General features: G+C 47.2%; 1 protein-coding gene across 5 annotated transcripts in view; it reads right to left on the bottom strand.

Annotated features, from left to right (window-relative positions):
* The window catches only part of LOC104860305 (melanoma-associated antigen D4), a 7,292-nt gene extending 2,013 nt beyond the window's left edge, over positions 1-5,279 (bottom strand). For 2 of the 5 annotated variants that reach the window (XM_010621449.3, XM_033760380.1), the window contains exons 1-10: positions 5,104-5,279; positions 3,946-4,226; positions 2,833-3,684; positions 2,268-2,474; positions 2,102-2,165; positions 1,842-1,921; positions 1,417-1,508; positions 992-1,071; positions 866-908; positions 385-447 (exon numbers count right to left, since the gene is read on the bottom strand). In XM_010621449.3, the coding sequence (XP_010619751.1) occupies positions 385-447; positions 866-908; positions 992-1,071; positions 1,417-1,508; positions 1,842-1,921; positions 2,102-2,165; positions 2,268-2,474; positions 2,833-3,684; positions 3,946-4,155 (1,691 nt within the window). In that variant the 5' untranslated portion in view covers positions 4,156-4,226; positions 5,104-5,279. The remainder of the gene's footprint in view (positions 1-384; positions 448-865; positions 909-991; positions 1,072-1,416; positions 1,509-1,841; positions 1,922-2,101; positions 2,166-2,267; positions 2,475-2,832; positions 3,685-3,945; positions 4,227-5,103) is intronic. The other 3 variants (XM_010621452.3, XM_033760381.1, XM_033760379.1) reach the window with 3 other exon arrangements.
* Between the last annotated feature and the right edge of the window lie 16,188 nt (positions 5,280-21,467).

The following is a 21,467-nucleotide window of genomic DNA, read 5'->3' on the forward strand; positions in this document are numbered from 1 at the left end:
GTGGACACCCCTCTGAGCCCCAGGCTACTCAGGAGGAACAAAAGGGAAAGTACTGTGCCTCCCTGCAGGGCAGGTGCCCAATGACGTGGTGCTCCGTATGGTACCCTACACAAACCTTTTAGAGCTTGCCATTATAACAAAGAGACAGCTGCGGCTCACGTGTCACAGGCACGCTACCACGCCCCTGCGCACCCTGTTCTTGGCTGTCTGGGGGTTGCTGCTCCCTTTGTCCAAGACGACCTCGGAATGCTACTCCCTCTACACTCCCACATCCTGACCCCCCTCACGCCTCCAGTGCAGAATTGGAGACCCGGAATGGCTTTCTCTAGCAGACTGGCACCGGAACACTGAGAGTGAGACAAGGTGAGCTCAGTGGCTACTTACTTCTGCTTCACAAAGTCATCTGTGATGAGCTTCCGCAGATCACCAAGGAAAGGGTGCCTCACCCTGAGGGCAAACGAAGGAATCCGTGACTACGGAGGGAGGTTACCGCTCTGTGTGGGCAGGAGCACTCGCCAGCTCCATGCCCAGCTTCCTGGCCCATGGGGCATCCCCATGGGGGTCGGGCACACTGCAGAGGCCAGGGGACAGCTGTCAGCTGTTTGGCGATGCTGGAGGGAGGCCTCACTCTGCGTTCTTTGCCTTTCTGAACTCTCCTCTGGGGACAGTGAGCTGAGAGGGGTTGGGAGTTCGGGACGGATGCCCCCATCCATCCTGCTGAGATCCTCTCCTCTCTATCGAGCCTAGGGCATGTACTCCCATGCACCACACCACAGGCAATGCAATCCTGAGACCTCTTCTGTCCCAGGATGGCACGGAGGGGCAGGGGCAGGGGCAGGGGCAGGAGCTGAGGAGCCGGTCTTACCCAGGCCGAAGTCCCATCTTGCGGAGTGCATCCCAGAGGACAGCTGTGAGGGGAGATTGGGTACGAGAGTCTGGCACACGAAGATGGGACCGTGGGCGAATCCCCAGCTGCAGGGTCCACACTCACCCTCGCTGGCACGGTTGCCATTCATGAAAATGACACCCAGAATCACCAACAGTAGACTCAGCCGGGGAGTGTCCTTGGTCCTAAGGGTGGACACAGAGGGATGCCATTGTCAGAAGCCACTAGCACCCCCTCTGCAGGGAGGCCTCCCCGGAGGAGCACCCCGCCAAGGCCAAGCCAGGCACGAGGTAGCCAGGGACAAGCTGCTTTCCTCTGCTCTTTGGGGAGGCCAGCGCAATCCCACGGCACCAAGGCCTTGCCCCAGAATGCCACTTCCTTACTCTGGCAGTCACCGGGCACAGCGACCACAGAGAAAGAGCCAGAGTGGAGCCTTGAGCCCAGTGATCGTGCTCCCCCAAGAGGCTGAGGGGTGGGGACGGGACACTGCCCAGGAAGCCACTGCCCTCGTTCCCTGTTCCCTTCCTTACTTCCCGAGGAGGCGAGCAGAAGAATCCCGTGTGCAGACAAGAATGTACAGGTGTTCCTCCTTGTCGATTTCCTTCAGGTGGATCCCAAACTTCTACACGGTTAGAAAAGTGAGATCAAATCCCCTGCCGGAGGCACCGTGTCTGCTCTGAACGTTTCCTCGTCCCGGGGGTCCAAAGCCCTGGGCCAGGGCAGGAGAAGAAGGGGGCTCTCTGGTGCCTACAGGGGCAGTGGGACGCACGGCAGCAACCCACTCAGCGTGCTAGCAGGACAGGGAGGCACCAGGAAAGGGGCATGGGTTACGCTGCCGGAGGTGCACTGGAAGCTCAGAGGTAAGGACCACGGAAGGTTTCCAGAGCACACAGGGGGACAGGACCTGGGCCTGGAAGGGCCGCGGGCTGCCCCACTCCTCCCATCCCCCACCCACCTTTTCCAGAGTGTATGTGGCTCGTTCAATGATCTCCGGGAAATGTTCGTCGTATTCTCGGATGACGTCCTTCACCATGTCTGCGGGAGGGGGAGGGGCGGGGAAGGGGCCTGGGCTGAGCAGGGGGGCTGGAGGGCTGCAGCCAGTGGGCCCCCTGGCCCCGAGAAATGGAGCGACGGCGCCCACCGCCTGGAGGGTGGGGCGCATACCCAAAGGGAGGTCCGCAGTGCGGGGGCTGGAAGAGGGCCACAGGGGCTTACCTGAGCGCTTGATGGGGATCTTCTTGTAGTCCTTGATCATGAGGTATTTCACCAGCTTATTGGCCTGCACGAGGAGGAACGTGTGGGCAGATCAAGGCCTGGGGGGCCACAGAGCGCCGGACCGTGGGGGAAGAAAGGAGGCAGACGGGGAAAGCGGACTTCCTACCCTCTCTTGCAGCAGAGTCACGTTGCGGGGGGGCAAGCACAGTACGTGCCTCGACGGTATCTGGGACCTCGGGGCCATCGGGGGCCGAGGGGCCACCTGGGCCTGGGCCGACACCGGGGGCTGCTGCAATGCTCTCCAGGTTGCCGGGACTGCAGGAGGCTCTCTCTCCTCCTCGCTGCTCTCATATTCGTCATCCAGGTGTTTGGACTGTAATAGCATCACAGAGAAGAGCAACCCGAGGCTTGCAGACTCCCCAGGCAGAAGCACGCTGCACACACCTTACCCACAGCAGGCACTTGGCCGCACAAGGAGTACTACGAGCGGTGGCTGGCACGCGCTGAGAGCTTACTAAGTGCCAGGCTCCAAGCCAACCTCCTCTCCCACCAGCCCCGAGGGCGGAAACTACTGGGAGTCAAAGCCCACTCCACAAGCGTGTGCTGGAGAAACGTGGTGGACTCGGACTAGCCCAGAGGAGAGAGAGGAGGGACACGGTGGGGAGCAGAGGAGAAAGGGGGAGAGCATCAGCGAAGGAGTGTGGAGCGTTGGGCGGGTGGCAGGGGCTCACCTTCTTCGTCCTCTTGCCTCCCATCCTGGCCCAGGGCTCACCACTGTGCTGAGCAGTGGCAGCTGGCCCCTCAGGCTCAGGGATGCTTGTGGCCATCTTGGTGTTGGCAGCAGCTGTGGCAACAGCATTCGGAGGCTCCACCCACCGAGTCTTGGCCGCAGCCTTCCCAGACTTGGTGGCCTTGGGTCGGGTGGCTGCCGCTTCCTTGGCAGACACTGCCTGCGGCACACCAGAGGCAGCACTGGAGGCCCCTGTGGCAGGCTCTTGGGCTGGGGCAGGTCTCTTGGGGCGCATGAAGGCCATGCCACTGACCCCTGCCGGCTGAGTGAAATCAAACACATCATTCTGGCCCAGGAAAGCTGCCCGGGGCCGGGTGGCATCCGTCTCACTGGCACTTGGAGCCTGAGAGAAAGCACAGGTGGTGCCAGGACCCTCAGCACAGGCAGTACTAGGACCCTCGGCAGTAGCCTGGTGGTCCGGGGTGGCCGTCTGGGACTGTGTGCAGACTGCTGGCGCCCCACGGGTGGCCATCTCACTGGCGACTGACACCCCGGATGTCGGCGGCGAGGCCAGGATCGTCTCAGGGGTGGGCCCCTGGGCTTCGGCGTAGGTCATAGGCTGGGCACCGTCTCCCGTGGCCGGCAGCGTGGGTATCAGGTGGTTAACCACCAACTGGGTGAAGGACCTACGGGCAGCAGTGGCAGCGGCCCGAGCAGCTCGGTTGGAGGCCGCGGAGCGGGCCATATTGGCGGCACGGGCCTCCGTCTCATTGGCGAGGGTCTCTGGATCCAGCTGCAATGCCTCTACCAGGGTCTGGGCCAGCCCAGGGTTTTCCAGTTCCCAGGGCTCATTCTGCAAAGCCAGAGGGCAGAGGCGGGCAGGATAGAGAACGCGACACACTGGCACTGGCGCTCGGCCTTTGGCCCATTTTCGTCCCACCAGGCTGCACTACCCACCCCAAGGACTTCCAGATACCCCTCCTTTGAAAGGGCAGGGGAGGTTCGGGAAGGCCGGCGTGCCTTCCCCTCCTCGTTCCCACCCCGCCCCCACGAACACACAACACACACAGGGGAGTAGGCCCAGCGCAAGCAGGTGGCCAGGAAGGGGCCTCACCGATAAGATGCGAAAGCCGGAACCCAAGGTGTCAAAAGCTCTGAGCAGATGGATGTCGAAGGTGGTGAGGGTGCCATAGCCACCAAAAGCACCAAACTCTTCAAAGGCGTTGCCTCCAACCATCTCTTCCTCCCTGACTTGGTGGCTCCCCTCATCCATGTCTTCCACACTGGAGGGTCCAGATTGCACACTGTAGCTTCCCTCAGCCATGCTGTGGGTCCCAGGGAGCTGAGAGCTCTGCCTCAGGGGCAAGGGGCACGACCCAGTTTTGGGCAGTGTCTCTGGAGAGGTGAGGTGAGGTGAGGGGCAGCAGTCATCAGGTTACTGGACTGTACCAGACAGCACGGGTGGGGTGGGGGGAGCGGTGTCTACAGGGACAGAGCTGTGGCAGTGGGACAGAAGAGATCTCTGAGGGACCCCACTCCACTCCCACCGAAAGGAGAGCTTAGGATGGGCAGGCTCCCCACTCCGTGGCTAGATCTTGAGTAAGGGCCGTATCTGAGGGCTCAGGGCCCAAAAGTCCCAAAGGAGATGCCCTGAAACCTGGAGAAACAAAGGGCTTGAGTTGAAAGGCCAGAGCAGGAGACCATGATAACCGGGATGGGTGAGAGGTGAGGGAGGGGTGGGGTGGGGAGGGGAGGGGAGCAAATAGGAGGGCTCAGACCGCGTGGACAGTAGAAAGCTCCGGGAAACGGAGGTCTGGAAGGGCGTGGGGGGGGCGCGGAGATGGGCGTCTCACAACTAACTGATTCAGGTCTAGGTTGAGCCCAGAGGATGGGAGGCTCGGACCTAGGTAAGACTTGAACTGGATCCCTGGACAGCTCAAAGTCCAAGGACTGGGGCTCCAGGAGGGCGCCAGCAGTCAGCTCAGCTGGAGTAATCTAGGAGTGGATGCGGTGGGGGTAGGGCCTCGGGTGTAAAGCAGCTCTGCTCAGCGTCTGTCACATCGGTTGGGACTGCAGGCTCCTAGGCTCGGGTCGGGGCGTTTGGGTCTGAGGGTCGTGGTGGTGGGGGTGCTATCTCGACGTCGGGTCTAACGAGGTTCCCGCTCTGAGCGCTAGGGCTTTGTTCGGATCCAGAGGGCAGGGAGAGGGCGCAGCGCGTCGGCTGGGGCTCGTTCTCCTTCCCACCCGGTCCTGTCTGGGGCTGGATCCTTACCTTCCCTGGGGCTCCAATGGCGTCGGTGCTCAACACCAGGAACCCCGCAGCCGCACCCTCGCCTACCGCTGCCAGCACAGCAGCTCCGACCACCCCGCCCCTTTTCTCCGCGCTCAGCCGCGGCTGCGGAGCCTGCGCATGCGCGGACCCCTCTAGCCGGCCCGCTTTCCCAACAAAAGCCTTTTCCTCCAGGTCCCCAGTGCGCATGCGATCCCCCGGCTGGGTGGGCTGCGGCGAGGATGTGCTGCGAGGAGGGGTGGGGGTGGGGCCTCTTCCCGCCATATTTTTTTTTTAACCCTTCCTCTTCGGACAGCCAGCTAGTACATTCATGCCCTGCAGTGCAGCTGAGCCCACCCATTCATCTGCCCTCAGTAGACCACTCTCTTGCCAAATGCTTCTCAGTTCTGCCCTTTCACCCAAGCTCTTCAGGCCTGTGTGCGTTTATGTCCCACTTGCCCAACGTGTCCCCTTAGGCCGCATGCAATGGTCTCCAGCTGGGTCTGTAAGGGCAAGGAGTGGAAACCTTCATCCAGCGGGGCCAGAGAATGGAAATGGCCGGGGAATGGGCGCTCCCCTTGTGTTGGCCTCCACTGGCCATCTCCACCCAGGTCTCCCAGACACACTGGGAGCATCTGCTTCCCCTGCTGCCTTTTATGCAGCTTTGTAGGTCTCGGCCGTTCAGGCTCAGTGCCTGGGCTTGTTTTCCTTTCACAGCAGCCCTGGGAGGTGGAGGTCAGCACCCGCGTTTCACAGACCGGGAAGCTGAGGCATCCACACAACCCACGAACCGGACGAGGTCGTGGGGCTAGCAAACAGAAAAGGCAAAATTTGCGCCTGGGTCCCCCCTGACCGCAAAGTCCGTGTCCCGCTAGCGGTGCTCTCCTCCTCCTTTTGAATCATGACGGGCCTCACCTACCCAACATCTCCCCAGCAAGCAACATCTGGGGTAAAATGTCCTCGGTCCGATCATTCGTCCTATCCTCCAAGAAGTTTCACGGTCCATGAAGTTAGCAGGCGAGTTATCTCCTAAGCCACTGAACCGATGTCTGGGTCCCTGGGTGTCAGTTTCTCCTGGTCAGGTCAGTCCAATCAAACAGTCGGCAGTGCCTGTTATAGAAGGAAATGGCCTTAGAGGTGGCCTTCTGCCACAGTCAGGTTGTGTGTGTGTGTGTGTGTGTGTGTGTGTGTGTGTGTGTGTGTAGACTGACCCGTCAGGTATCTGAGCAGAGGCGCTTGTGTGGGTACTACAGACACCGAGGGCAATGCTTAGAACACACTCGGGGTTTGAGTCCAGAGGGCAGCTGGTCCAGGTTTCCGAAGCTTCTTCAAATGATGCGAGGACAGGCGGGCGATGGCAGCCTGGCAGACTTTCCTGGTTTCCAGTTTGCTTCGGGAGTTCCAGCCATCCTCCTGAGTAGCTCATTCGGGAGCGGGTACGAAGGGGGTCCCTGCATCAGCCTGTGGGGTGATTTCTCTGGACTCTGTGACGGGAATTTATTTTTTGCTTCCCTTGTCCCAGGCACCATTGCAAATGTCTTACGTGGTGATATTTCCCTGTAGTAATCCGCTGGGTCCTCACAAGAGTCTGGTTCTCCTCATTCTGTGGATGAGAATGCCGACGAACACAGTAACTTGCCCAATGTCCCAGGGTAGTAAGCCATGGAGATCTTGTTTGTATATACAAAATATCATGGGAATCTATTTAAAGTTTTCCCAGTACAGTGTTAGCTCTAAATAGTGCTAGTTTAGCGAACTGGTTGCATTATTTTTAAATTGAGTTTATTTTTAACTGACACATCCAAACATAAGGAGTATACGTGACAGAGGGATGCCATGTGGTGTTCTGATACGAGTACACATCGTGTGATGTTCATTTTGCTCTTTTCTGTTTTCACCTGATTTGTAAAACCATAAAATTGTAAGTTAAGGGGGTGCCGCGTAAGGTTCCATATACATGCACATATACGCACATACTGCACGACACTGAAATCAGTCCAACGTTTATCGATTGCCTCAGACATTTCCCATGTCCTCTTAGTGAAAACATTCAAAATTCTTTCTCCTGTCTCTTTGAAGTATGAGTGTCTAATTGCTGCCTGTAGTCACCCTCCGTGTACCACGCCAGAAGTTCTTGCTGTTAACTGTATTGTAGTACCCATCGATCAACTTTTTCCCATCCCTATCTCCTGGCCTCTTCCGATCACCATTCTGCTCTCGACTTACATGAGATCCCCCCTTTTTTAGGTACCGCGTACTAGTGAGATCATGGGGTAGTTGCCCTTGTGTGCCTGGCCGATTTCCCTTAGTATATGAATGTCTGGTTCCATCTGTGCTCCCCCGGTGACAATGTTTCATTCTTTTTAAAGGCAGGGTAGTATTCCATTATCTCATTCTTCTGTTAGTGGACCTTTCTATCGACTGTTTTACTTGGTTGTTGTCAACAGCTGTGACTTGTCGATAGCTGTGACTTTAAGAGTACTAAAACATCTTTGTCATTTTGATTTTGCTTTCCTTGCCTATATAGCCAATACTGGAATTTCTGGATCATCTCCCGTACTGGTTTTAAAACACTGAGAACAATGGAAAAGCGTTCCGGGAAATAAAAGCACAGGGATACCGTCATTTTCTTCCAGGGCATCGGGAATTTACAGAAGGGATAAAGAGTAGTTGTTGTTGAACTGCGACTGTGAAGGTGGATGTGCTCGTGCAAAGGATTTAAATTGAATCCTTTTCTTAGCTTAGCTAATAAGTGTAATCAACTTTAAGTAGATGAAAGAATTAGATATAAAACCTGAAAGTACAACACCCGTGAAAGAAAACTTAGGGAGCAAACCCCTTGACATCGGTCTTGCCGACGATGTTTTGGCTTCGACGCCAAAATCACAGGCTAGAAATGTTAAAATAAACAAGTGTATCTACATCCAAATAAAAGCACAGCAAAGAGATAATAAACAAAGTAGGAAAGCCATCTACAAAATGGAAGAGTATATTTACAAACTAGGTATCTCACGCAAGGCCCAACTTCCAAAATAAACCCATGAGCACCTCATACAACCCAATAGCAAAGAAACAATCCAGTTTTGCAAAACGGGCAGAGGACTCAAGTACACCTTGTTCCAACGAAGGCATAAAAAATGGCTAAGAGAGACGTGGGAATATGTGTACCATCACTAGTCTTCAAGAAAATGCAAAGTAAAAGCACAATGGTCCTCATCATCTCACACCTGATAAGATGATTATTACTGAACTGGCAAGAAGTCATAGCGATGGAAAGCCCACGGGAGAAAGTGAATCTCTGGAGGTTGCGAATGGTGGTACAAATGAGTGTAGGCAATGTGGAAAACTGTATGGAAATTCCTAAGAAAAATAGAATTACCGTGCCACTCAGCAATTTCACGCTGAGTGTATAGCCAAAGAGAAGGAGGTCAGTATGTCGGAGACATCTGTACTCCCCTCTTCATGGTAAATTACTCTCAGCAGCGAAGATATGAAGACAACCTAACCCGGGTCCATCAACTGATGAATGGATAATGAAAATGTGATAATAGAGACCATATACATTACGACGCATAATGATACATGATTACGCAATGACATGTGAACCATGCAACGAAGAAATCCCACTTGTGACAACATACACCACACTGGAAGAGAGCATGCGAAGTGAAATCATCCAGACACAGAAAGACAAGAACGTATGAAGTCACCTATATGCGGCATCTAAGTCAATTGCACTCATGGCAACTGAGAGTACGACAGTAATTGTTTGGGACCTTCGGGGTGGGGGTTTGGACACGCCGAAAATTTACACAATCTTTCTGTTTTAACACGAATGAGCTCTGGGGGTCTGATCTACAGTGTGTTAACTATACTTACCAAATTGTATCGCATAGTTGAAATTTCTAAAAGAGCATGTTTTAAGTGCTCTCACCGCATCCAAGAAGTAATAACTGAGAGGTGATGCATGTGTTAGATGACTTGATTTGGGTAACACTTCAGGAAATGGAATATGTCAAATTATCACGTTATGCACTTTAAAAGCATTGAATATTTTTTGTTAGTTATGCCTCAGTAATGTTGGGGGGTGGCGGTCATAGAAATTCAGAGTAAGTTAAAGCTCTTAGGAAGACCCGTTGTGACCATTAGGGGAAAACCAATTGCATGTTGTGTGTCATGCATGCTACCTGTAACTTTGCCAAGTGTGTGAGTGTGTGTGTTTGTGTGTGTACACGAACACGTATGCAGGAGAGACGAGGAAGGTTGGGGGATGGTCCGTCTTAGTCTGATTTCTGTTGTTGTAACAAAGTACCTGAGATCGGGTAATTTATAAGTAATAGGGGTTCATTTAGCTCATAGATCTGGAGGTGGGTCAATCCAAGAACGGGGTACCAACATTTGCTTGACACCTGGTGAGGGTCTTTTTGCTACATGATAAAATTGCAGAGGGCATCACATGGTGATTCTTTTAATTATGAACTCACTACTGCTGTCACAGGGACCCATCTGCATGATTTCGTCTCATCCAAATATTTCTCAAGGACCCCACTGCCAAATTGCAATAGCACGTTAAACTGAGGATTGAGTTTTCAAGGCATGTACTTTTGGGGGAGACATCCCACCACAGATCATAGATCATCTTTTTCTTTATTTCCCCTTTCTTTCAAAGATCAGGCACAGATCATCTGTGTCTTCCCTTTGCTCATTCTATATGAGGACTATGGTGTCCAAATGAAAACTTCCAGTCACGTGGAAGCCCGTGGACCAAACACCCGACGGTCCGATAGCACGCGACTGTTGGAAATTCAGCAGCGATTTGAGGGCATACAAGTATAATACTTCACGTGGTTGCGAGGGTAACATCACAATGAATGTGTATCACAGGAAGGGTGAGATGTAGAAAGGGAGTACTTTGAATCTCTCATTATGAGGATTTTAGGTGCAGTTAAATCAGTGTGAGATATAGAGTGAACGTCAATTACATTTAAGGTGTGGGATATCAGAATATCTTCTCGGTGTCTCATTAAATTCATTTTATTTAAAAGAATTTTAACTGACTTCTGTAAGCACATACAATCGTATATGTTAATAGGTTACCGTGTGATACTTGAATACGTGTATACTGGGTATGGTTTAATTCAGGGTAGAATATCTATTTCCTGAAATATTTATCATTTGTATTGAGAAACTTTCAAAATCCTTTCTTTTAGCCTTTGGAAATATATAACGCATTACTGTTATCTCTAGTCACCCTTCTATTCAAGAGCACACTGGAACTACCTACTCTTATCTAATTATAAATCAGTACCGTCAGTGAACCTCTCTCCATCACTCTATTCCTCTGAACTTTTACGAGGTCAAATTTTGTAAATTCCTAGTAAGACAGAGATCATATAGTGCCTTTATTTGGTGGACCCTTTGGAGTGCGTGCGCGTGTGACTGCGTGCGTGTATGTCCATCCATGTTGCTGCAAACAACGGGATTTCATCCTTATGTTTGGCTAAATAGAATTCGTTGGGTTGTGTTCATATACCACATTTTATTTATTCATTCAGCTGTTGTTGGACACTTAGGTTGCTTCCATTTCTTGGCTATTGCGTGGAATGTTACAAAAAACATGGGTATGCAGATGTCTTTTTGCCACGATGATTTTATTTCTTTCAGATAAATGAATAGTAGTGGAACTGCTGAATCCCAAGGAATTTTCATTTTTAAATTTCTGAGCAACCTCTGTACTATTGTCCTTGATGGCTATACTAATTTATATTCCCACCAACAGCGTGGAAGGATTTTTTTTTCTCCACATCCTCCCCGGCAATTGTTACTTTTCATCTTTTGGATAATAGCCAACTCTTGCTGGGGTGAGCTGATAGCTCGTTGTGATTTTGACCTGGGTTTCTCTGATGATTCGCGATGTTGAGCATTTTATCATATGCCTATTGGCCATTTGTATGTCTTCTTTGCAGAAATGTCTCTTTAGGCCTAATGCTCCTTTTTAAATTGGGTTGTTTGCTGTTTCGGCTATTGAGTTTTTTGAGTTTCTTATATATTCTGGGTATCGATCCCTTGGCAGATGTGTAGTTTGCAAATGCATTCTCCCATTCTGTAGGTTGTCTGCTCACCCTGCTGAGTTTTTCCTCTGCTGTGCTAAAGCCTTTTAGTTTAATGTAATCCCACTGGTTTATGTTTGCTTTTGTTTCTTGCGCCTTAGGGGTCTTCTAAAAACCTTTGCCCGTTCCAATATCCTGAAATGTTTACTTTGTTTTCTTCTACTCTTCCCTTTCAAGCCTTACATTTACAAATCTAATCTACTTTGAGTTGACTTTTGTAACTGGTAAGTGATAGGGGTCTAGTTCCTTTCTTCTACATGTGGGTTTCCAATTTTCCCCAAGCCATTTTTTGGAAAAACCAACCAACCAACCCTTTTTTTCTTTACTGTGTAGTATTAGCACCTTTGTCAGAAGGGGTGCCTCTCTACTCTGTTCTGTTGTCCTGTATGTCTTTTATCGTGCCAATATCGTGCCTACTGTGGTGTTCTTTTTGCTCAAGACGGCGTCGGTTCTCCAGAGATTTTTCATGCCATATAAACGTTCGGATTGTTTTTTTCTGTGTCTGTGAAGAGTGCAATGTTGTTTTGGTAAGTATTGCATTGAATGCGTAGGCTGCTTTCTATGGACATTTGATCAATACTGCTTCTTCGGTCTAGGAATACAGGTTGTCTTTCCATGTTTCGTGTCCTTTTCAGTATCTTTCTTCGGGGCTTTATACTTTTCCTTGTAGAGATCTTTCACCTCCTTGGTTAAATTTATTCGGAGATAGTTTTGAAGCGATTCTAGATAGAATTGCTTTCTTGATTTCTCTTTAAGGTACTCCAACATTGGCGTATAGCAACACTGCTGGTTTTTGTGTATGATTTGTATTTCACGCCAATTTGTTGAGTTTGTTTATTAGCTCCAATATTGTCGCCGGAGTCTGTGGTGTCTTCTGAGGCCAGATCATCTGCAGACAGTGACAATTTGACTTCTACAACTTGTCTGCCTTTTCTCCAATTTGAATGCCCTTCATTTACTTGTCTTGCTTGGTTTCTCCCGTTATGACCATGAGTATTATCCATGTCCTGGTCCAGAAAACTTTCAGCTTTTCTTCATTCGGTGTGGTGGCCGCTAGCTGTCTGCTTACTATATATGACCTTCACTCTGTTGAAGAACAGTCCTCTATAGCTAATGTGTGCTGAATTTTATGAGATTCCTTTTCTGAATCTATTGAGATGATCAAACGATGTTTGTTCTTCATTCTGTTGGTGTAGTGTATCGTTCACTGACTCGTGTCTATCGAACCATTCCTACATCCTTGGAACGAACCCCACTTGATCAGGCAAATAACGCGTTCATTGTGCAGTTGGCTTTTGTTTGCTAACATTTTCTTGAGGATCTTTGCATCCATGCTCATCAAGGACTTTGACCTGCAGTTTTCTTCTTTGTCATGCCCTTGTCTAACTTGGGTATTAGGGGAGCGCTGGTGTAATAGAATGGACCTGGAAGAGCCTGCTGTGCTTCAATTTTGGGGATAATTTAAGAATAGTTTTCAATTACCCTTGAAATGTTTTGCACCATTCAGCAGCGAAGTCTTCTGACCCTGGACTTTTCTCAGACTAGATAGCTTGTATTACTAACCCATTCCCATGACACATTAACAGTCACAAATTCTATTTATTCCCGATGCAGTCTCGGTAAGGTAGGTGTCCAAGACTTTGCTCATTTCTTTTAGGTTACCAACTGTGGGTGTGTAGTCATGCATAATAATTTCTAAAGATACTTTGTATATCTGTGGTGTCTGTTCTAATGTCTTCCCTCTTGTCTCTGATTTTGTTGGATTTTTATCTTTCTAACCTGACTCAGGACTTGCGTATTTTGTTTATCTTTTCCAGGAAGCAGCTGCTTGTTTTGTTGAGCATTTGTATTTTGAGCCTCCATTTTATTTCTGCTCAGAGAGGATTTGGTCTCCTCTTTCTCTAGTTCGAGCAGGTGCAGTAATAGGTTGGTTGAGATGCTTCTTCTGTTTTCCCTTCTCTTCCTCCTCCCCGCTCTCCTCTTTCTTCATCTTTCTGCTTTACATAAGCATTATTTGCTGTAAACTTCACTCTTAGCTCTTCCACTGTATCCTGTATATTCGGGTAAGTTGTGTCTCCGTTTTCATACGTTGCAAGGAATTTAAATGTTTCCTACCTGATTCCTTCCTTGATCGATTAGTTACTTAAGATTAAGTTGTTGAATTGCCATGTATTTTATAGTCTGTAAACTTTTGATTGCTGTTGGGTTCTAGTTTTGCTGCATTGCAGTCAGAAAGGATTTTGGTACGAGTTCGATTTTTTCACTATTGTTGAGACTTGTTTTGTGGCCTGTGGTATGATATATCCAGGAAATTTTCCATGCTACGATGAGAAGAGTGTCTATTCTGCAGCTCTTGGTTGTGTAGATATCTGTTAGGTCCTTTTGGGTAAGGGTGCGATCTCTTTGATGTTTCTTTGTTGATTTTCTGTCTGGGTGATCTATCCATTCCTAACGTTGAGATGCTAATCTTCCCTGTTCATATTGGGGAAAGTGAGGTGCTACAGTTTCCTGTTATTGCTATTTTAATAGTTGACCTATACATTTGGGTGCTATGATGTTAGGTTATGTATAATTTATAATTGTGAATTCTTTCTGAATCCATCCCTTCATCATTACATGATAACCTTCCTCGTCTCCTGTCATTGCTTTAGAAATAAACTTTATTGTATCTGATATGAGTATAGCTCTTCCTGTTCTCCTCTGGATTCTTTGTGCACGGCATGTCTTATTCCCTTCTTTCACTTTCAGTCTGTGTGTGTCCTTGGCAGTGAAATGAATTTCCTTCAGTATTTTACATTTTATATAAAAAGTTTCATAACCAAATAATCAGGATAACGATAACAATAGCTACTATCTTTATCTTCAAAGTAGTTACTCAGTGTATAAGACATAAACCAGAAAGATTCTTCCAAAAAAGAAACAGAGAAAGACACTAATCCTTCGCGGGTTTCTTCTAAGCAGCATGGATTTGTTGCTCTTAAATCCATTCGTTCACTGTGTGTCTTTTAGTTGGAGAATCCGAGGCACTTAATCACCTCAACTGAAGACAGTTATCAATAGGTTAGGTCTCACTACAGCCTTTGTTAAACTTGTTTTGTAATTTCATTATAGTCACTTTCTTTCTTCCTATTGAACCATTGTTCTTTGTGTTTCAGTACTTTACTGTAGTCAAGTGTTTTGACTTGTTGCTCATTATTTTGGGTTTATTGCTTCTAGATTTTTGCTTTGTGGTTCCCGCGAAACTTACAGAAACTCTTTCTTTTTTTCTTTTGGAAACTATCTTTGGATTATACCAAGATAGTCTGAATCGATAACAACACAACAGGACGGCAATGATGAGAAAAGAAGCAACAAGGACACACAAATATGCTAATGAGAACTCTAAACTTGTGCTCCAGTTATCCCCGCATTTAGAATTTTTGATATCCCCATGTTACACCCTTCTTTATTGCCCATCTCTTTGTACATCCGTGTAGTTACTATTTCTTGTTTTGTATTCTTAGTCATCATACTAAAGATACTAATGGTTTATGTGTGCCTACCATATTAGAGCTCTCAGAATTTATCTGTACACTCTTCTCGTGTCTTCTCTTTCCTCCTTAGCATCTCTTTCATTTCAGTTTGAAGAACACCTTTTAGCATTTCCTGTAGGATGGGTCTGCTGGAGATATTTTCTCAGCTTCGGTGTATTGGGGAACGTCTTTACCTCTCCTTCATTTCTAATGGATAGCTTTGCTGGGTGAAATATTCTCGGTTAAGAGACCCACCCACTATTAAAATCTCATCCTAACCGGGCGGGGTGGTGGACGCCTGTAATCCCAGCACTCGGGAGGCTGAGGCAGGAGGATCGCTGTGAGTTTGAGACCAACCTGGGCTACATACTGAGTTCCAGTTCAGTCTGAACGATACAGTGAGACCCTGTCTCAAAAAACAAAACAAAGTAAAACGTAAAACTCATCCTACTGCCTTCTGGCCTGTCAGATATCTGCTGAGAAGCATACTTGCCTCCTTAAGAATCTTCTCTTTATCTTTCACTGTGAGAGCTTCATTATACAGAAGGCTTCTTGGGGTACACCTGCTTGTGTTCAATCTGACTGATGATCCTCGACCTCCCTTAGCTGGATATTGATAGCCTCCTCTAGATTTGGAAAGTTTTTTGTTATTGACTATTTGAATATGCTTTCCACCCCTTTGAAATTCTCAACTCGCACTCGACCCTTAATTACCTGAGCATTTGTCCTTTACATACTGTCTCAAAATTCTCATAAGCTGTTTTCATTTCTCTTCATTCCTTCTTCTCCTCTGTGTACTTTTAAGTAAACAGTCTTTGAATGTTCTGCTTCTTTTTTCTCTGTGACCTGTCTTGTTTTTGATGCCTTCTATCATATTTTTAACTTTCTTACTATTCAGCTCAGAAATTTCGATGTAAAAAAATGGCTTCCATCTCTTTAAGTTTCTGTTAAAATATTAAACTGTTTCTCTGTTTTTTGAAGCTCATTATGTCTCCTAGAATAAAAGCTGTTCCAATTCTCCCTCCAAGTGTCTCCCATACGTACTTCTGCATGGACAGGTTCTGGCATCTTACTCTGACCGTTACACGAGGCCATGTTTTGGTGGAAGTTCTTGATATTTGTTGGTATGTAACACTATCTGCATATCGAAGGATTCACTATTTATTCCAGTCTCCCTAATTTCGCTATATTTATACCTGTCTTTCCAGAAATTCAAAGCACAGCGCTTACGTTTTTCTGCACTGTGGACACTTGCCCCTATTTCATAAATAGATACTGACATGTGTTGTCACTGTTTCAGTACTGGAGTGTAACGCAAGCCCATGGTTATCCCAAATGCGAAGTTGCTCTTCACAATGAACTGGGGAAGTTCATAAAAACGGTAGACTTCCTCTATGAGTGTCTCCCTGGGGCTGAGGCATGCCCAGGCCCCTTGTCCAGAGTTGCCAGCCTGTCGTCAGGCACTGGAGAATTCCGCGCAGCTCTGGTAAGAATCGCCATGGAGGAGCCAGCATCGGACTCCTAAGGTACAATTAGCTTCCCATAATCCTTTTCCTACCCCAGGCACTGACTCTTTTGATATTGCGCTGCCTGGGGTTGGAAGAGTGGTGAGGTGATCAGTTATGTGATCCCTAGCGCCACAGTTCTGTGTTATACCCTGAGCTCAGAGCCTGCTAAGATTAGCACAGCGCTGGGTAAGGCCAAGGCCCGCACTGCTTTGGACTGCCTATCGCTAAAGTGAACTCGTGACCCAAGATCACTGCCATCAGCACAGGCAATGGTGGCTTGAATCGAAGTCCAGTAGACTAGGCTCATATGTTGCCCCTGGCACTGTGGCTATTTCAGAAGCTCCGTTCACGGGCACTGGCCTTGGAATGGTGGCTGTTGCGGGCGTGTCCAGTTACATGTCACTGGCCCAGCACTGAATTCCAAGGCAAAGTCCTGCGTTTATTACCCTGTCCTAACTTCAGCAGATGCAGTCTTGTTCCACCCTATGCCTGCCAAGGTAGGGATAGTGTTGCTAAAACGCAGTCCCTGGACTGCTACGCCTGACGCTCAGCTGACAGGCCTGTGCTTCACGACTACGGGTACCTGCACAGTACAGGTGGGCACCCAGCGCACCCCACAAGCGGCAGTGAAGCAGGCCCAAACACGGTTCTGATCTGTCCTACCAGGATGCAGATTCAGAGGCTCCATGTGGCTGTGCTGCCGTCGTTTGGGAGGCAAGTAGTAGAGACAGAGCCTTGGCTTCGGATTCTGACACTAAGCCGGATCACACCCGAGTGTCACAGTCACAGGGGCTTGCATGATCTTGGCCAGAGGCGGGATGCTTTGGACCCACTCCAAGGCCGACAGTGATACAGGTTCACTCCGGACTGTCCCCCTGAGGAGCAGGTCTCTGATGCTGAGGCATGTCTGGAGGCTCCATCGGTGAACTCTGACCTGAGTACAGGAGCCTTTGGTTTCTGCTCGGTACTAGGTCTCACCAAAGTGAGCCCAGTCCCAAACTCCAAGGCGAAGTCTTGGGCTATTTTCATGCTCCACTGTCCAGTAGGTGGAGTCTTGCTTCCTGTGCAGCTCAAGGTTGGGGAAGGATGGCAGAGGCAGCCCTGTCGCTGCCTGGTTAATTAGAGTTCGGGAGCTCAGTCTGTACTTGGCTCGGGGCGGGGGTCCCGGGGCTCTGCTGAGCACTGGCTTTCAGTACAGTGTGCCTTGTTTCAAGTCTAAGGCATAGCCTTAAATCCTTCTCTTTTCTCCGAGTGGCGTTGTCTCTCTCCAAGCTGTGTTGCTTCGCTTCGGAGGAGATGTAACATGGACCACTGTATCCCCCCTGCCTTCTTCAAAGTATCAGTTCTTAGCGTAGTGACACCAGTTGCTAATGTCTATCTCCTGGTGTCCTTAGCTATTGTTTAGGAAATTTGGTGCGTGAGTAGTAGGTGTTCTAATTAGCGTGTCTCTGGGCAGATGGTCACTGGAGGACCTTAGCTGCCGTCTTGCTCCAACCCTAAATGGACTTTCATTTCACAGGTGCTTATGACATCCGATGAGGTAAATTGATTCCATTTTGCCAAGTCTCATCAACATGTCAAGAACTATGCATAGGTGTCATCTGAGTGGGACCTTTTAAACGTGCGAGTGATACATGAATGTGTGCGGTGAAGCTAAATCATTGTTTGTGTCTTCCAAGTGATGTGTATTCCACTATTCAGGGAGGAGTCTACGACCGAATGACGGTGATGCCCGAAAACATTACACATGTTCAATGCGTGTTTGGCATCAAAAAACATGTATTCCATTTTGGCGGATGCATGTGATATGATAAATGTATGACAGCTGAGAGTGACACTTGGATGTGTATGTAACACCTGAGTATTGCCTACTATTCAAGTTAGTTTGTAAATATTGAATGGGTGTATGGTAGCCCCCATGTAAGAAAGCTGACTGTCTGAGCATGGTGTTAACCTCCTGAATGTAAGAGGTGTGTCTTCTGTATGTGTAAGCAGTATCTAAAGGGATGTAAATAGCAACTGTATACCTGTGCCAACTGAGATGTGACTCATGACATGTGATGGATTGCGTGTCATGTCTGCGAGGTACATGCAAAGTACTCGAGAGTATGCCTGACACCCGAGATAGAAAATGGCCTTTGTTTGAGTTACTTCTTGACTCTATGCTTCTCTTCCATGGCTGCATTCAAATTGCATCTTTCAGCTATCTTTTCGTTTTAAAATGACCTCTGTGGCAGATAAGTAGATTTTATAAATGTCTTGAAAAATTACTTCATGGTAATCACTTCAAAATATAAGAACTTCACTGCAAACCTCTCTTTAGAGGTGCAAATGCGTGCAACCACCCTCTTATTGTGAAATGTCACTTGTATATCATTCCTTCTTCCTAGTTAGCCTGCCTACAACTGGCCACTTTGTTTACTCACTCATCCCTCACACTCATACATCCCAATCTATTATTTTTACTTTCTTTCACAATTTTCATTAATGGCATATATGTTCTTGCAGTAGAATCTGGGATCATCCAGCAGCACCTCCCTTTTTCATACACTACATCCAAATGGGAAACCTCTCAAGAGCTCCAAAGTTGCCTCTTTTTGCAACTGTCTTCCCCTCCTTGCTCTCAGCAAATTTGAGTCCTATTGATCTCTCAACTGTATTTCCTTCATTCAGTTGTCCATCAGGTTTTGTTTGTGTTCAGGCCCCCTTAATATTATGGTTTGGACCTAGATCTCCCCTCAAAGCCTCATGCAGTAATAGGTGGCTTTTTCATAGGTGTCTGAATCTAGATTGTATGATGCTGAAATTATGGGCATGAGAGATCAGAAAGTCAGTACACTGATTTGTTTGGCACCGCCCTACTCCCGGGAGTCCAGATAAGATAAAATGGACAGAAAGACATTGTTAAGGTTGCCTTGTTGCTTTTGCTCCCTTGAGGCACCATGAACTGTTTTCCTCTGTGACAACTCCTTTGACATGTGCGACTCTGCCTTGAACCAGCTGATTATGGTTGGAAACCTCTACAAATGTGAGCTAAATAAATGCTTTCCCCTTTAACTTTGGATGTCAGGAATTTTGTTTCAGCAAGAGCAAAAAGTAACTAACACACTGTGTTTCAGCCTATAAATTCTATCCAGACAAAGAGGAGGGGGAATTGGCTAATCAGTGGGTTTACCTAGTTATGTTTCCTCAATGATCACTGTCTCAGTGGCAGGTGCTGCCATGACATAAGGCCTTGTAAGTTTTAGGTTTAGTTGTAGGTGTTAGGTATTTATATGGAAGGGCTAATATGATTTCTGTCAATTCATCAGGCTGTAAGCATATTTCTTGTAATGTTTTCATTTAGCCCTGTGCTCTAAGAAGTATCTGTGTTGCTATGCATACGTGTAAGACAAATCCAAGTTATTATGTAATAAAATTATATCATGTGCATGCTTTTTTTTTCTTTCTCATTGAGTTTATTGGTACTATTTAGGTATACAGTACAGTCACATTCATCACTGGGATCTTGTACCTTTACATGACAGGTGCTGGTTCCCATTTTTCCCCATTCCCCTGGCCTCCCTTCACCCCCTCCACCCTTTCCTATTTACAAAAACTTTGTTTCCATTTTTTCGTTTTCTCATACTTTTTTCTTTTCCCTTATTTTCTTTCCCCTACCCTTCCCTCTTCCCCTACACCTTTAGCCCTTTACTACCTATTTCACATTGTCAATTATACCATTTGGATGTTATTTACACTTTTAGTTTTTCATATCAGAGAAACTATTCAGTATTTATACATGTGTGTCTTATTTATTTCACTTAAAAGTATGGCCTTAATACACATCCATTTAGCTATAAATATCTCTAATTTCTTGTTCTTTATGGCTGGGTAGTACTCCATTTTATAGAAAAACCACATCTTCTTTATCCAGTCTCCAACTGATGGGCAAATGGGCTGTTTCCAAGTTTTTGCTATTAAAAACTGTGCCGCTCTAAACATGGATATTCATACATCACTGCGATATGATTCTTTTAATTCTTTTAGGAAGATATCCAGCAGAGGGATGGCTTGGTCAAATGGAACCTCTAATCCTAGTTCTTTGAGGTATCTCCATATTGATTTCCATAGTGGTCGCACCAGTCTGCACTCCCACCAACAATGGAGAAGGGTTCCTTTTTCCCACAACCCCACCAACATTTGTTTGATTTCTTGACAGCAGCCATTCTTTGTGGGGTGAGGTGGAATCTTAGTGTCGTTTTCATCTGTATCTCTCGATTGACCAGTGATGTGGAACCTTTTTTCATATATTTACTTGCTGCTTTTACTTCTTTGTCTGAGAAATGTCTTTTCATTTCAGATGCCCATTTCTGAATCTGTTCTTTATAAATGAGGGAGCTGATTGTTTTGAGTTCTTTATATATTTTAGATAAGAGTCCTTTGAGGAGCAACTGGTAATGTTTTTTTCCGTCATTGTAGGTTGTCTTTTAGTTCTGGTGATGGTTTCTTTTGCAGTGCAGAAGCTTTTTAATAAGATGAGATCCCAGTTGTTGATTCTTTCTACTAGGTCCAGTGATCCTGAGGATTTGTTCATAACATCTTTTCCTATGCCAGTCTTGTTAAGAGTTCTGCCTATCGTATCTTCCAGCAAATTTAGTATTTCTGTTTTAATATTTAGATCTTTAATCCACTAGGATTTTAGTTTAGTGCATGGCAAAAGATAAGGGTCTAGATTTAATCTTTGGCAGGTTAAAATCCAGTTTTTCCAAAACCACTTATTAAAGAGATCTTTCCTCCAGTGACGATGGTTGGTTCCTTTGTCAAAGATGAGGTAGCTGAGTACATCTGGAGTTGTTTCTGTATCTTCCAATCTATTTCACTGGTCCTCAGGTCTTTTTCTTTGCCAGTACCATGCTGTTTTTAGTACAGTTTCAAGTTGGGAATTGTTATATCCCCTTCCATGTCTCTGTTGCCTAGAATGGCTTTTGGTATTCTAGGTCTCTTCTGGTTCCAAATGAATTTCTGGATTATTTTCTCTATTTCTGTGAAATACACTGTTGGAATTTCAATCAGAATTGCACTGAATCTGTATAGCAGTTTTGGTAGTATGGCCATTTGCATTATGCTGATTCTTCCTACCCATGCGCAGGGAATATCTTTCCAATTTCTTATATCCTGTTCGATCTCTTTTTTCAGAGTGCTGTAGTTTTCAGTGTAGAGGTCTTTTTCTTCTTTTGTTAGATTGATTCCTAGAT

The sequence above is a fragment of the Fukomys damarensis genome, unplaced genomic scaffold (genome assembly GCF_012274545.1).
Source record: "Fukomys damarensis isolate Sample0158 unplaced genomic scaffold, DMR_v1.0_HiC HiC_scaffold_39, whole genome shotgun sequence".
Taxonomy (NCBI): domain Eukaryota; kingdom Metazoa; phylum Chordata; class Mammalia; order Rodentia; family Bathyergidae; genus Fukomys; species Fukomys damarensis.